Source organism: Hyaena hyaena, unplaced genomic scaffold, assembly GCF_003009895.1.
Source record: "Hyaena hyaena isolate Hyena2069 unplaced genomic scaffold, ASM300989v1 scaffold_883, whole genome shotgun sequence".
NCBI lineage: Eukaryota > Metazoa > Chordata > Mammalia > Carnivora > Hyaenidae > Hyaena > Hyaena hyaena.
In genome coordinates this window covers 246,477-263,084 of record NW_024081516.1, presented here as the reverse complement: position 1 = coordinate 263,084, position 16,608 = coordinate 246,477, and the positions used below count along the sequence as shown (strand labels likewise).

The 16,608-nt window shown below is 34.9% G+C and overlaps 1 protein-coding gene across 1 annotated transcript in view; it reads right to left on the bottom strand.

Moving 5' to 3' along the window:
* The window catches only part of LOC120222493 (neurexin-1), a gene marked incomplete at its 3' end in the record, with an annotated part of 571,839 nt that overhangs the window by 465,413 nt on the left and 89,818 nt on the right, over positions 1-16,608 (bottom strand). The window contains exon 5 of the mRNA XM_039220336.1: positions 12,257-12,460. Within this exon, the coding sequence (XP_039076267.1) occupies positions 12,257-12,460 (204 nt within the window). The remainder of the gene's footprint in view (positions 1-12,256; positions 12,461-16,608) is intronic.

The following is a 16,608-nucleotide window of genomic DNA, read 5'->3' as shown; positions in this document are numbered from 1 at the left end:
AGGATTTTTTACTTTACCTTTGGGGAAACTGTTTTCATAAAGCACTTCTTATCAATTTTGCTCTTTGGTCCCATTGGTAATAAGTGAAAGAAGTGGATAAGAGCTCTGAGCATACTGAACATTTCAATTTTCAAATTCTTTGACGGCCCCATTCATTATGCCCACCCCCAACTGAAAGAGCCTTTCCCAACTGACTTATATGCTACATGTTAGCCAATTATATGTTGAAGAAATTGTTATCCTAATGGTCATTTTATGGTTACAGTAAAAATATTTTAAATCAGATACCCTAGAGAAAAGATGCTTGTGTGGAAAATCTGCTGTTCTTGTATTCCTTTGAGGAGAGTATTATGTGGGTCCCTGCTCTGAACACAGTTGACTGGCTTATCTGTGGGTAGCTGGCTCCAAAGCTAAATCTGGTCAGCAGCTTATGAAGTGACATTATTTGAAAGTTCTGCTCAATAGTCTAAGAATAAGTTGTGAATCCACTAGATTCTCTTTCTAAAGGAATTTGAATACATAACCTACATAGGGGCCATGGTTGGTAAAGGGGCAGCAAATAGCTGAAGAACATGCACAGCAAACAGAAGCCATGAAGGAGGAGAGGAAATATAATGAAAAAGCAGAAGACATGGAAGAATAGAAGCTACAACCAAGCTGACACGAGTCAGTATAGAGAACAGGAATAGCTAAAGCATCAGAAGAAAAGACAGAGGATAATGAAGTCACCATGATGGCACAACACTGAGAAGGGAGGTTTAAGTGACAGCAGATGAAAGGATGACAAAATATCTGGGCCATTGGAGCCACACTGTGTGTTGAACAATCTTCTAGTTCTTGAATCCCGTTCTCATCTCCATAAAACCTGTAATGTGACTGAAATTATTTCCCGTCTATATCTGCTCTTAGTGTGTTCTTATAATAAACCATCATTAACTAATGTAACCTGAATATATGCCTATTTCTTAACGACTTAAAAATTAAGGGATTCAGGGGCGCCTGGGTGGCTCAGTCGGTTAAGCGTCCGACTTTCGCTTAGGTCATGATCTCGCGGTTCGTGGGTTCGAGCCCCGCGTCGGGCTCTGTGCTGACTGCCAGCTCAGAGCCTGGAGCCTGTTTCAGTCTGTGACTCCCTCTCTCTCTCTGACCCTCCCCTGCTCACGCTGTCTCTCTCTCTCATAGAAATAAATGAAAATATTTAAAAAAAAAAAAATTAAGGGATTCAGAGGTATTATATGAATAAACATAAAATATTGTAGAAACAATATTATTGTTCTAAAGTATTGACCAGTAATGGTCTTCAGTGATTATTTTTTTATGAACAGATAAGAATAGTGACCAATGCCAAACAAATTCATAGAAGCATTCAAAAGCATTTTTTTATTTTTAGCCAAAATAAAAAATACAAGAAACAACAAGTGCTGGTGAAGATATGGAGAGAAATGAACACTTGTGTACTGTGGGTGGGAATTTAAATTTGTATAGCTGTTGTGGAAAACAGTATGGTGGTGCCTCAAATAACTAAAAATAGAAATACCATATGATCCAATAATTCCATTACTGGGTATTTACCTAAAGAAAACACTAATGTGAAAAGATACATGCACCCCCATGTTCAAGGCAGCATCATTTACAATAACCAAGATACTGAAGCAACCCAAGTGTCCATCCATAGATGAATGGACACAGGTAATGTGGTAGGTGTGTGTGTGTGTGTGTGTGCCGGTGTGTATTACACATACACATAATACTCCAATACACACACACACACACACACACACAAACACACACACAGGATGAGATCAGTCATTTGTGACAACATGGATGGACCTACAGAGGGTATTAGGCTAAATGAAATAAGTCAGACAGAGAAAGACAAATAGCATATGATCTCACTTATATGTGAAATACACACACACACTCACATACACACACACAAATAAATAAACAGAAAGCAGAATTAGACCTATAAATACAGCAAACAAAGTCATTCTTTCCAGAAGGGAGGGAGGATGGCTATCTAAAAAAAAAAAAAAAAAAAAAAAAATAGAAGCTGGGGGTGGAGGATGGATAAAATGGTAAAGGGAAGTGAGAGAAACAGATTTCCAGTTTGGAATGAGTAAGTTATAGGAATAAAAGGCATAGCATAAAGAATGTAGTCAATGAGGTTGTAATAAATAGCCATGTATGGTGACAGACGGTACTTGTGGTGAACATAGCATAATGCACAAACTAGTTGAATCACTATGTTGTACAACTGAAACTAATGTAACATTGGGTGCCAATTATACTCAATTGTTTTTAAAAATAGCTTTTAACTTTTTTCAATTTTTTAAAGTATATTCTCTTAAATGGAATAGATAAAAAACACCTTCTTCTAATGAAAGTTTCCATTTGGCTTAACAATTATTTTTGTATATAGTGATGTAATTCAGTCTACCAGCTATCTGAATAAATATAACTTCTTAGTGTATTTGTATAAATTCATGAGTTTTGCTGTTAAAATATTCCAAAATTCTAGTTTAGAAGCAAATTATTGAGTGTATAGACATCAATGCAAATAACTATATTTTATATTTTATGTTTTGATGAGTATTTATATAGTATACCATAATCTTTAGGGAAACCAACTTACTGAATGTGAACTCTACCATTTCTTTGAAACTTAGGCTCTGAAATCTTTTTTACATTTTATTTTTGCAATTTGTCTCAATTTTAAAAAACAATCAGCATTTTTAAATTATGCAAACATTTTCATATAGCCAAGCTATTTTCCCAGAAAACACTGCCAGTTCCATAAGATAATAAAATATATATAAATTAAACAAATAACAAAGCACCTATTTTTCAAAACTAAAAGTTTTTAAACCAGCAAAGTTTTCTAAGATTTAAAAATAATAAAATTCTGCATCATAAGCCATGGTGTTTAAGAATATATGTATACTCCTATAAATGGAAGCTGAGCTGGAATGCTCATATTAATCCTATCTGACCCATAGTTAAGTAGACAAAATCCTCATTTTTTAAATTATGCACCTACTTGAGCAGGTGGCAGATACCTAACTTCTCTCTAAGGACTATATGAGGGACTGAAATCACTGATCATAATATTTATTTTTATATTTTCTGATAGGTAAGCAATTGATAAGGTATAAGTTGTTAGTGGCTTTCTTTTGAATAAAATTAGGAATACAAAATTATACAAAATTTTCTAGTCTATATTTGTGCATACTAGTAAAATGAGTGTGGAGTCATGGTGCTTTAGATGATCCTTGAACATTAAGGCTGTCCTAAAAACTGCAGACTGTCTTAAATAGAAGTCACTGAGTTCTATTTAGTCTTTTTGATATTTTAGGAGTTAGCTCTCTACAAACCTAAATCAGGGCATATAAGTAAAAAGAGAAAATGCCCCAAATACAGAAAATTATTATTGTTTTCTTTAAAATGAATGAAATTTTAATCATGCATCTCACAATGAGATAAACTAACCGCAAAAAAAAAAAAAAAAAAAAAAAGTCTTATTAATGATAAGAAATGTCAGATTCAAATTTCTATCTTTGATTTTCTTGGTCAATGATAAATATGGAAATGTTACATCCCTATCAAAATAAATAAATGGAAAAAAAAAACAGACACTTAAAACTAAGTGGTGGATATTTAGAAACCGACTCTTTCTAATAACACAACAAAAACATCTGAAAGACAGGCTGTGGTCACTTGGTGATATTTAATTTTATGTAAAAAATTCTTTTTTGCAGAAATCAAGGGAATATCAAGTTCAAATGTTTCTTCTGAAACTTTCTAGGCCTTTCTGAGAATATCTACCTAGGCCATTGTGATAATGCCAACTTTAAACCATGAAAGAGAATTTGATGAATTCAGTCCATGCTAATCTGGAATTTTGTGTCACTTTGAGCACAGCCTTTCCCAACAGCAATAAGAAAATGCTGCAGCCAATCAATTAATAATTGATCCTGATTTCAAGAGGATTTCTTAACCTGCACACATTTAAAATACTGCAGCATTTTGTATTTGTGTAAAAGCAATGAACAGATTAATTATTCACAAAAATGGACCCAAGTCTTCTACTTATCAGGTCGTCACACTAAGATTTGCCCGGTCTGTGTAGCCATTTAAATGTGCAAGGAAAACCTGCACTCTTCTTTATAATTCTCATAAATGTAAAATGGCCAGTGGATAATCCAAATGGCCGTACCTTTAAATTTACATTTCATTCCAATTCTGATATTTTTCTAAAGACTCAATATTATGTGCTAATCCCCTTTGCTTGTTTTAGCTATTCGTTTTTTTAAACAGAACTCTAATTCTAGATTTTTGTGAAAAGCAATCATATATAAATTGTCTTTTTTTTTCCTTTCCTTCATATCTACTTTCAGTTTAAAAGAATACCCAAAAATGACAATAACTAAAAAACCATAATAAAAACAAAACAAAACCAAAAAAACTCTTCAGTTCTGTATTTATATAGTCATCTCACTTTATTCCTTGAGCAGCTCCTGTCCTGGGCAGATGAACAGCAGCAGTGATGAAAAGCAATGACTCACACAGGTCTACCAATCAGGCGACTATTGTGTGGGGACTGAGGTACGTGATTCCCTTTCGCAGTTATCTGCTCTTTAGGCACCAGGCAGCTGCTCTGAACTGAACACTTACTTTGTGTTAACAAGAGCCAGCCCCCAGAAATGTCCTCATATCTTTTTAAGTAGCTTGCCAAACAGCAGCCTGATCAAAGCAATCTAATATGGCTTTAGTGCCACTGGTTGACATTTTGCATTCTTTTATTGCTTTCCATTTTTACTACATAAAAAAATGGGTGATAACTAATATCCAGTTGATCTTTTCATTCTGGTAATAAAATGATAATACAAAGATCTTATTATCCACTCCAGACATCCATCACAGTACATTTTCCAATAACACTATTCGGAGTGTTTCTTCATTCTATCCAAGTGCAAAGTGAGGTTAAATATTCAGCCTCTCATCCTCTTTCCCTTGGAATACTTTAGACACTGAACCGCAAATAAAACAAATTAAACTTTAACCTATGACACTTTGTCCACATTAATGTCATCTGCAATTTTGCTGTCTTTGCATTAGATAAACCATTTTCTGTGAGAAGACAAAAAGAGTTGGAGAACTTGCCTACTGAAATATTTTTTTCAACCCAGAGAATTTTTATGTTTGTAAAAAAAACAAGAAGTAACAAAACAGGAGAAAACAATATTGGTAGTGGAGAAGAAGAGTAAATCTTGGTCGGGAGAAAGATCAGGTGGGCAGGAGAAGAGACATATATACAGCGCACAAAGAAACCAAACTAATGCAAAGCAAAACAAACATCAGAGATCATGAGTTTATACTTAGATCAATGTTTTATATGAATGCAGAGGTGGTCCTATGCCTTCTGGTGGGCAAGAAGGGCATTCTGTCATTATATCATTGATTTGAAAAGATAAAAGCAAGTAAACAAACAAAACATAAATAAAAGAAAGAAAAACCAACAAAAACAAAAGCACAAGCGTCTACCTGCATCTACTACATAGTTACTTTCTTACATGACAAGAAGTTGGTAGGAACAAGTTTTGTTTTCAAATTTTCAATGTATTTCAACTTTTAGAGATTACAGCACTAACAATTTTTAAGGTTACTAAAAGAAGAGAAAAAGAGTAAAATTTGGAACCATTTAAAGATGAAGTTTATCACTACAAAGGCCAATTTTCAGAAAAAAAATACAGAAACACATAGCCTAATGAGTTTGGAAATATTATAGGAAATTATTGGACACCAACTTTAAGATTGAGATTGTCTTGGTAACTCTATTCCAGAGTTAACAAAGATTTTAGGCTATGTACTTTGGCAGACAAAAGGAATATATAATAAGAATGATGGTCTGTATGGATCCTACTAATGATGCATTTTATATAATTTCCTAAGGATCAGAAAATTTCCTTAACAATCTTTATACTTTTTAAAAGACATATTAATTCCATTAATATGAAACTAAGGAAGAGACTATCAAACACACCTTTTCATGCAAATAATTCATGTATCAGTCAGAAAAGTACTATTCAGTCTGATTTGGATTTTCTTGGTAATAATTCCTTAACGAATTAGTTTGTGCTAGTGTATTTTTCTATAAGAATTATTTTTTGTAAAATAGTCTAGAACTTGATTTTTTCATTAATTCAAATATTTTTTTTCCCCTTCATGCTTTAGAAGAATGTGACATTAGAGGCCTTTCTGGTCTACCTTTTTGAAGTAGTGTCCAGAAAGGAAATGGTATGGATAAAAAGATGGCAGTTCCTTAATCAACTTCCATACACAATTAATTTATTTTGGAAGACTGTTGCTCTCCATAATGCACTTGATTGAGAAGGCAACGGTAATTTGACTCTTCCTTTATTCCTATCCGGGGTGTCTGAGAATGGAGAGTGGTAGATAATACACTTCTGTGCTCACCTTCCAGACCGTGAATCTGCACAAACTGACTTTAATTGAATTCCAAGTTGCACACGACAAATATATTGTAGCAATGATATAAGCTAATGGATGTCAGAGACCTAGGAGTGGTTTGGGATTGTGTGCAGACATTTCATTTGTAATCTGAAAAATCAAAGCATATATTTTGACACTGATATGACCACTATTGATGAAACAGTTCTTTTTTTTTTTTAAAGTACCCTCTCCACACATGAAAATAAGCTTTTGATTTTTAAATGAAAACAGGCTCTCTTCCCATTTAAAGATTCTTGACAGCTTTTCCTATGAGGAGGAAAATGGTGGAAACAAAGAATCCAACAGAGATGGTCTCTGGAATTCAAAGCTGCTATTTCCCCAAGGAGCCTGAACAAAAAGGCTGTACCCTGGCCTGTGCACTGAAAAAGATTCTATTGCTGCATCTAAACTACTGACTGAGAAATGGCTGAAAAAGAAACTCATCTGCCATCTCTTATGGTCCCACAGCTCTGAATACATGCAGCTACCTCTTCTTTCCTCCTCCCTACTACTTCCTCTTCAATGGCAAAGATTGGATAGTCTGATACCATATATGTTTTCTTTTTCTTATCAAGCAACATCTGCTCTAAACGGGGGGGCAGGGATGAAGAAGGATGGAGTGACCAAAAGAAACAGCAGAGCAATTCTGAGTAAGTGTAGAGAAGTTTTAAAAGGTTTCCATCCAACATTAATAATTTTGAGTTTAATATTAATCATCAATGTAAGATAATCTTTCGTGCTATAGTTTGTATATTTGTTGTGGAATTTTTCTTAAAGGTATCACTCGAGATATGTCACGTTAATTTCATATACAGTTAATATTCTAAGTATGATGTAATTTTTAGAGACGGTGGTGGCAGATGGCTGTGATTCCATAAGTGTACATTCATCTAGGTTTCAGACAAACTTAGAGCCCTTAGGGGATAAATGTAATAAATCAGAATCTCAAAATACAAGTTATACTGAGACACAGATATTTTAATTTATTTTTTTATTGGGTAGGAAATGCACTCCAGGTAGAAATCTCTCCTTATTTAATCACTGTTAGATTTGCATTATTTGATATGCAAATTCCCCTCTCTCCTAAAGTTGAGTAATATCATGAATTCTTGATGGAACTTGGGGTTCTTGCCACGTCTGCCCACTATTCCCCAAATAAAACAAAGGCAAAAGAAAATGAAAATGTTACCTGCTCAAGAAATGTTCCTTCCAGTGACTGCTGTCAAGTTAAGGCATTTACAGTCCTGTCCGAGGTGTGCAGTGAAAGCTCACAACCATTCATTTCATTCAAGTAATTAACATGCAATGCATACTCCTTAAAAAGGAAAAAATTTCACTAACCAGCAAAAACCTTTGTCCTCAAAGGTATTATTCTGTGGAATATCCAGAGGAAACAAAAAAGACTAAGCTTACTATTACAATCTCATAATACAAGCCAAATGAAGAGAAGCCTCTAATAAGGGTGACTAGACTACAGCTATATTTTTTCAAAACAAAACCAATTGGTATAGCTAGAAAACACGGAATTACATTTGATTTGGTTAACTCCCATACTAGAATTCCAAATACTAGAGTTCACAGAGTTCCATTTTGTAAGTTTAAAAATTCATGCTTTATTGTATGCTTAATATAAAGAAATGAGAGTACATAAAACAGGAGTCTAGAAAGAATACTTTCCTCACATTATTTTCTGAGACTCAGCAAGTATCAAGAACATCTATAACTCCATTGAGGCACAATTCTGGCTTTAGAAAAATATTTTATGATTGCAACTTTGTCTGCATCAGTGCCTAAGAGTTGAAAGCAGACTGGACCGTGTGGTGTTGAGTCACAAAACCTGTGCTCCTTCCCAGGAAGCGTGGGCTGGGGTTTATGTCACACACTTGGAAAATCCCATTTGTGTGAGAGCTTTGAGAGATTGTTTCAGGAACTGTTTTGTTTGAGCTGATAGTTCATGGCTTGTATGATAGTTTATCAAGTTAATTTTTCATAAGTCATGATTCAGTTACCTTTTAACTGCTGTGATAGGAAAGATCCACGTTTGTGTTATTTTAAAATGAGTATTAAAATATTTGAAGACAAATCTGAGTTGTAAAAACCATGGTGTTCAAAGTAATGTGTATTTCATTAGCTAAAGCTCATTTTATAAGTTTAAGACCACCATTTTGTTTCTCGGAAGATGACATTGCTGTTTACAAACACAGTCAATGGTTTGGGGAGTAGACTTCATTAACTAACACTCAGCATTTTCCAAAGATATAGGAAATGTTTTTACTGACTACAATGGTGAGCGATTAGAATCTTGTTAGGACCATTTTATTGAAATACCTAAATACTTTGGTATCACTGGAGGAGATTCCTTAATGTGGTCAGCAAAACCGGGAAAGGAGAAAACCTAAACATTTACGTAAAGAAATAAAATAAATTTACTCTTAAGGTAATGCTACAACTCAAAATAAAATCACAGTCCTTATATCCTTTCAGGTTTTCTGGTCCATATTCAACTAAAACTCAGTCCATGCATCTTTTCTGACTCATCATTTGGCATGCATATCACAGATTTGAAGGGTTTTGATTATTTTTGCAGATATGTGATAAGGATGTAAAAATTCATCATGTAAATACTCTTAATAAACAAGAAAACTCTTAGACAAGTAGTTTTTTTACAGATATATATTTATACATAGGACTTTGAAATATCCATTTTTCCAAGTAAAGCTTTGGTTGAATTTAGAAGGGATTAATAGTAGCTCTCAAAAGGAATTCCATTTTTTCCCTATATTTTGAGTTAAGAGGTAAAAACAGAAAATGAAGGAAACATGACCCACAGTATTTTTTTCTTTCTTAATTTGGTCATGAAGAGAGCTACTGGTATCCGAGATCAGGCAAAATATAAACCACTTGCCTTATTCAAAGTCCTATAGAGGTACGTCCACCTTCTGTTACATGATACTGTCACTTCTGTGCCCACTTAGAGGTAGGAATTACAATAGGAATCTCTTCAGCTGGACAGATTTCAAAATGAATTTTTACAACCCAGATGATGGACTGGTATACTTCAAAAGTGAATTCATGAGTTTTATAAGTGTCTTTCTCTTGCTCTCATTTTTTCTGGACTAGCTTACATCATAATGGAGGAATAACATTTTAAAAATTTTGAATAGGCACTTACTGGAATTACAGTTAATCCTGATACAATCTAGATGGGGAAGAATAGATGAAAAATGAAAATTTATCCTTCAAGGTAATAGCTGCAGACATCCAATAAAATCACAGTCCACCCTTCCGGGGACAGACACATGCAAATATGGCCACTCCGTATCATTTATTCTTTACATACTTCTAGAACCCAGATTCATTGTTATAAAACATTACATTGGAAACAACAATAGTTTTTTTTGTTTGTTTGTTTTTCAAAAAAATGGCCAATTCAAACAAAGCTACATGGTGACAAATCTAAGTGAAATAAAGAGTTGTTAACTGTCAAAGATGCTTGGCTTAGGCTGGCTGCGACTTTCTCCCCATCTGTGAAAGAACATATCTTGTTTTCAGCATAATTAAAAAGTGCTCCGTCACAATGGGGTGCAGTGCAATCTCAGCTAGGCCCAGACATCTTGGACTTTAAAAGAGTAATATCCCACAAAGGCCAACAGAACTCTTGAGAATTGTGGTCAAAATGGAGAGGAAGTTGAATTATTCTCACCTCACCCTAATGTGTTGTTGTTGTTGTTTTCCTAGGCAAAAAAAGGTAAACAGCCTGATGCTGGTTGGATTCCATGCCTTGTATTAATTGAAGGAGGAAAGAAACAACTGTGTTTTCCTTTAGAACCCTCTAGGGGCTAAGGAGTAGTGTCATTCTCCAGAGCACACAAGCCTATGCTTCTCTTAGTAGCTAACAATGTTATCTTTATGTAATAAGTGTCAGGGTTGACATAACTATTGGTTTTCCTTTTCTTATACTTGCTTCTTATACAAAAGCAGATTCTCTAAGAGCAGAACGTCTGATCTGAATAAGACAGACTGTAATTACAAGGGTTATCTTTAAAGGACTGCGTGGGATGTTTAATGTTTATTTTATGTATAGATAAATATTTGCTGGTTTTTGTTGTAGTCTTTAATGCCTTTGGGGAAACATGAAAAACAAAAAACCTAGATTCTGTTTCCATATAGCTGAGTTTGTCATGTGTCGTCAACCGCATCAGAAAAGTGGTTGCAAACAGCCAAGGACCAGCACCTACACAACTCTTTCCACAGAATGCTTTGCTGTTGGAAAACTCCCATGAACGTTTCCACTTTGGTCAGCAGCCCCTTTCTGCAGTTAGGCGGTTTCTTTCGATTTGCTGTAGTGACCTATCATTGCCACTAGAGGGAACTCGAACAGAACAGTAAATGAGAGTGCAGTGTGTTCTTCAGTGATCTTTAAAAAACACCCTTTTAATTTAACTTAATTTAACTAATATTAATTGAATGTAATTGAATGTAATAAGCTATGACTGAAATAATTTTATATTTTATGAGCTACCATTCTGCCCAGCACAATTTGAAAATGTAGGTAGGGTTTCCACAAATGCCTTACACTCATCACATTTTACTACTCTCTTTGTATATCTAGGTTTCAATTTTTATTTTTCCTTCTCCATTTATTTATTATTGTGCATGTTTAGCACTTCTAGGAATTACAGTAAAACCTCATTAATTTATACTCCTTTTGGAGTTAATGATAATAATGAAACTTATTGGGCAGAATATTTATAATTATTTATTTAGTAAGAACAGAGATTGAGAAAAATTAAGCAAACAAGTTGTAAACAACCAAGTTCAGGAAGAAAACTGATTTCCAGTATTTCACTGTATGCTCATGGCACAACTTGCATGAAACAACATCCTAATTATGGATCATTCTTATCCACCCGTTAAAATCAGCCTAGTAAAACCTTTCCTTAATAAGCCTTTCTAGCTATTAATTTGTGTTTTTGAATGTAATTGAAAACAAAACTGTGTACATTTTTTAAGTCTACAATTCAGACTCTTCATTCAGTCCAGTAGTCCCCCATATTTCATACTGCTTTTTGAGGTTTTACTGTAGTGATTCTTTCCTAATGCTACAATTAAGCAGGAAAGCATTATTTCTCTGTAGAAGAGCCTGTGTTTTTCGTGTTCTCATGGCTGTTTGCTACGGGCCGCAGACTTTGGGCATTGAAGGGTTGTGGATTGCTCTTTGATAGCAAAGTATCACCACACAGTATTTCCAAACAGAAAAGATGGGGTACCACCAAGGTCACTATTCAAAGGAGAAGCCCAGAGAGTGGTGTAGAAGCAAGTGTCGATCACAAAGTAGAAATCTGATATTTTGTACATATGTTATCTAAGTAAAAGTAGATGGATTTTTATTTATCTGAAAAGGTATTGTCTATAGCAAATCACACTGTCCGTAGACATTACAATGGAAATTGAGGCTTCTTCAAACCTAATGATTTATATTTTCAATTAACCTCATTGCTACATATGGCTTCCCTTTTAAGAACCTCAGTGGTAAAAATCACAAAATGGTAAAAAGTATGTTGAACAAAATGAAAACAATAAAAAGATGCCCCCAAAACGGAAATTAATTTAAATGATGAAAATGAGATCATTAAAGTGTTTTAACTTTCCATGGCAAAACAGGGTACTTGATAAATGTTTGCAGGCAAAACTGAACAAAAAGTGAACAGTATTAGTTTTATGGGGGAAGGCAAGTTGTTACCTAGGTTGACCGTCAGTTTCACACGCCCTGCGTCCAGCTCCAGGCGGAGGGTGTCTGCTGAATCTCTAGAAGTGGTTGCCATGAGAATGCCGTATGCACGCTGCGATCGGAACCGTAAGGACACATCCTCAGCCTCTGTGTGCATCACCACTGGGAGCTGGATTTTCATAAACATACTCCCATCGTAGCTCAGAACCGTTGCCTCTACAGAAGGGAAATGCATATAAAAGTTCTTGGTCAGTTTCATGCCTTTACACTTTGAAAAGGAAAAGCGTGACCCATAATGGCTTCCAGATAGAACACAACACTAGAAATCCATCAAACCCAACTCATCTCCAGAAACGAGGTTTTGTTTTTTTTTTTAAGCCACAAAGAGAAATCACAGTAAAGACAACTGTGAAGAATCTGCTAGTGTACAGACACAGGGATGGCTGCACTTCCCTTTTTGTTTCCATAGCACTTTCTATCTCCAGCAGGAGTCATTTGGGGTTATCAATGTGTACGTATGTGTTTCCTTTCAAAATGGCAGGGATCACATTCTTTTGTGTGTAGCTACAGTGTAATACTGGTTTGAGGCACTGGCAATTATTTAATGCATGTTTGTATATGGCTAGGCCACTGACTTGCTCTGTGTAATTTGCCTTAGCTCCAAATCTTTCATCAACAAAATGAGAAGATGCTAGTAGATGGTCTTTAAGGCCTTCTTCCACCCTAAAAGTCCATGATTCTAAAAAAAAAAAAAAAAAAAGAAAGAAAGAAAAAGAAATAACTTAAATATAGAAATAAGGTCAACCTTTTACGAAATGTGATGTTCAGAAAGAGAAGAAAAAATAGAAGAACAATGGGATGCTTCTTCTGAGTCACTATGTTTAACAAGGTAATTAATTTTCACAAAGACACAAACTTAAAATTCATTTTAAGGTTTCTTTACAGGTAAGGGGTAACTGAAAACATCATCTGTAAGCACTATCCTGATGTTCTGAAAATGTTACGCTGCCACAAAAAGTCAATAACAATGTACTTTGGTGATATTGAGGAAGCATGGGGGGGGGGTCCACAGAGCTTGTGAGGGTATGTGCTACCAAAGCAATGTGGATTCCTCTAAGACAGCAGGTGCTTACTACTGTATTAAACACATAAAGAAGAGCACAGCAGAAACTGTCGATCACAAATTCACTGCTTTAAGAAATGGTCAGTATTCTTTCATGTTAAATACCATATGGTGGTGGAAAATTGTAAAACAAGTATGAGTAATTCTGCTTCTCATTGGTTCTGATACCTCAGAATACTGTTTTTGAAAGAAAAGTTCCGTGGAATTAAAACGAACTAGGAAATTCTCATTATCTTGCCCGTTTATGGGGCACAACAATTAGCTTTACTGATCCAGTGTGTTTGTTAATTAAGAATATTCTAGGGCTGTGGTTTTCCAAGTTTGCCTTTCAAAAAGTCAAAAGAGTCAAATATTGCCTCTGATGGACTCTAGTCATTAGTTGTTGTCGTCCTGAGACTGAATGCACAATCAGAACTGGTAACGTATGGAAGTTTCCAGGTCTCCCTCCTTGGTGCTCTTCTCTTCCATCTACCCCTTCACTTCAGAGATCTTGGCCAATTCCCCTTAATATTTATTACCAGCCCTGACTTCCATCCTGAGCTCCTTCATCCATTGCTCACTTAACATTTCCAGTCTGAATACTATAAGCAACCGTCCAAATGAACTGATTCACTGAGATGCTTCACTAATGTCCTTTATCTCAGTAAATGGCATGATCCCATTGCTCAGAACTCAGCTGTTCTGATTTATCTCTTAATCTCTCTGCCATGTCCAATCTATGTGCAAGTCTGCAGGATGTGTAGGCTCTAATTCCAAACCATTTCCTGAATTGATCGCTTATCTTACCGTTAAAGTACATCTGACTCTGCTCCCATCTCCCACCTAGAACAACTATAATAGCTCCCTCAGGGGTTTCCTTATTTCTACTTTTTCTTCCTATGCCCAGCAGCCAAGCTAAACTTTTAAAGAAATATATCAGATTATATCCCTACATTGCTTAAACTATGTCCCCCAACCTCCTACCATTAGCTTCCCACTGCAGTTAGAACAAAAGCTGTCCTCCTTTTCTACCTAGAATGTTCTCTGTGATCTGGCCCCAGACCTTCTTAATGGCATCAGCTTTTAGCATTTGTGCTACTTGTTTAGTGAACTCCAGCCACACTGATTTCCTCTCTCATTCAAGGACTTGTACTTGTGAATCCCTCTGTCTTAGAAGGCATAGCCCCAAATCTTTATATGCTGGTTCCTTTTGGCATTTGGCTCTCCAGTCAAATGTGACTTCAAGAGGTCTGCTCTACAGTCCACTGATTCCCACTCCAGTTATTCTATATCTACTAACCCATTTTTTTCAACAATTGCTATTTCTTATTTATTTGTATATTGTTATCTGTTTCACCCTTTAGAACATAAGTGTCATGAGGGAAGAGGTTAGGTGTCCTATACATTGTTCTAACAGCAGCTGAGTGCCCAGAAAAGGGCCAGGCACACAGGGGAGCCTTACTAATTAATTAATTAATTAATTGAAGTACTTATTGATACTGAATATATATGAAAGTGCTTATTTCAATTTGTATGTCAAGCTTATACAAATTCTCTCCAGAAGTTAAGAATACCAAAGAAATTAAGTATCTACTCTGCCTACTGTAAGTGGAATCTAATTTTGATAATGTATGTGAACAAAATATTGGCTGAATTATACTCCGAAGGACATAATTGTGCTACAGAAGACAGACTAGGGAACAGGTCCATTTATCAAAATGTGAGTTCTGTGGATAGGCACTGACCCGACTTTGAGAAAATTAAACATGATCCTTTTAAAATATAGAGTTTCTATATTGTAACATATATTTTTATTATTAGATAAGAAACTTCATTAAAAAAAGCTAGTAGTAGTTTACTAAAAAAAATAACTGAAACAACAGTGTAAAGTTGTGGTGAACTCTGGAGAAAAAAGTGTTTCTTGCATAATCATAAAAGAAATGTGATCTTTACTATTTACTTACCTAAACTATAGCTAAATATTGTCCATATCTATAGAGCAACAAATACCTGAATAAACAATTAAAATCCACTATGAATTGCTCATTTACTTTGGTATCATACTGATAAAAGAATGAAAATGTTGTGAGTTTTTCTCTTCTATTTATTTTGTGTGTAAAGCTAGTCTCTCTTATTCAATAATCACATTTCAAGAATGATTTATAATCTATAAAACGCAGCTTCATTTGATTAAAAACTAGAAATGTAGACGCCTGACAATGGATCGTAAATATAGTATGAAATACAATCTGAAGTAGAAAAATAATCAGGATCATTAGCCTGTAACATTCTCCTAAAAAACCCTGCAGGGATGAAATAACATAGTAAAGTAATAAAACTTGAGTACAGTTTAAATAATTCTCAATGTGAAAATAACTTGTTGATAAATGACAGATGAACACCTAAATGAGCTCTCATAATTAGAGTTAATGTTTAATTAGACAAGAAGTAGAAAATGCACAAGGTTGGAGTCTAGAGTTGCCAAATAAATGGTAAACAGCATTCTGACATTTGAAGGTTATAGTGTTTGGCAGTACCCTTTCTCATTAGTTAAATCATTTTACCACTTAGAACACCAAAGAGTACTTTAAAAGGCTAATTCCAATATACTTCCCACAGGGGGAGAAGAAAGTTTCAACTTTGTCTCCTGCATCTCCTTCCCCTTTGTCATTAAGTTTGATAAATCTGCTTATCTGTATTATTCCTCCTTGACGTCTAAAGTGTACACCTGTGCTCGGTTTTGCCGAAAGGCAGTCACATATTGTGTGCAACGATGAAAATCAGACAAGGAGCCAAATTATATTGCTCTGACATCTGTCCCTCCATCTGTCAGAGTTTTAACAAACAAGTATAAAGCAGACCTCTGATTATAATATGTACACATAACCAAGAATACTTTCTATTCGGCCAAGTCTCCACAAATTCTCAGCTTTATTCAAAATAAAGTGGGAGGGAAGATGATGAATTTAATTTATGTCCAATTGAACCTTATTTTTATATTACTCCTCCTTATGGGATCAATACACTTAAAACAAAATACTATTTTAACCGTTGCCTAAGTCAGCAAATACTCTGTTCTTTTTTTATAAATTGCTTACTTAATGTGGAATGAAAGTTTCCTATTGTAATGTGATTGCAATATCATTCCCCATGCTGCATGGTCCAAGGACTTGAACACACTTTTTTAATTACTTTGAATAATCATCTTTATAAGTTATCAATTATTGCTCACCAAGAGTAAGATAGAGACTTCATTAGGACC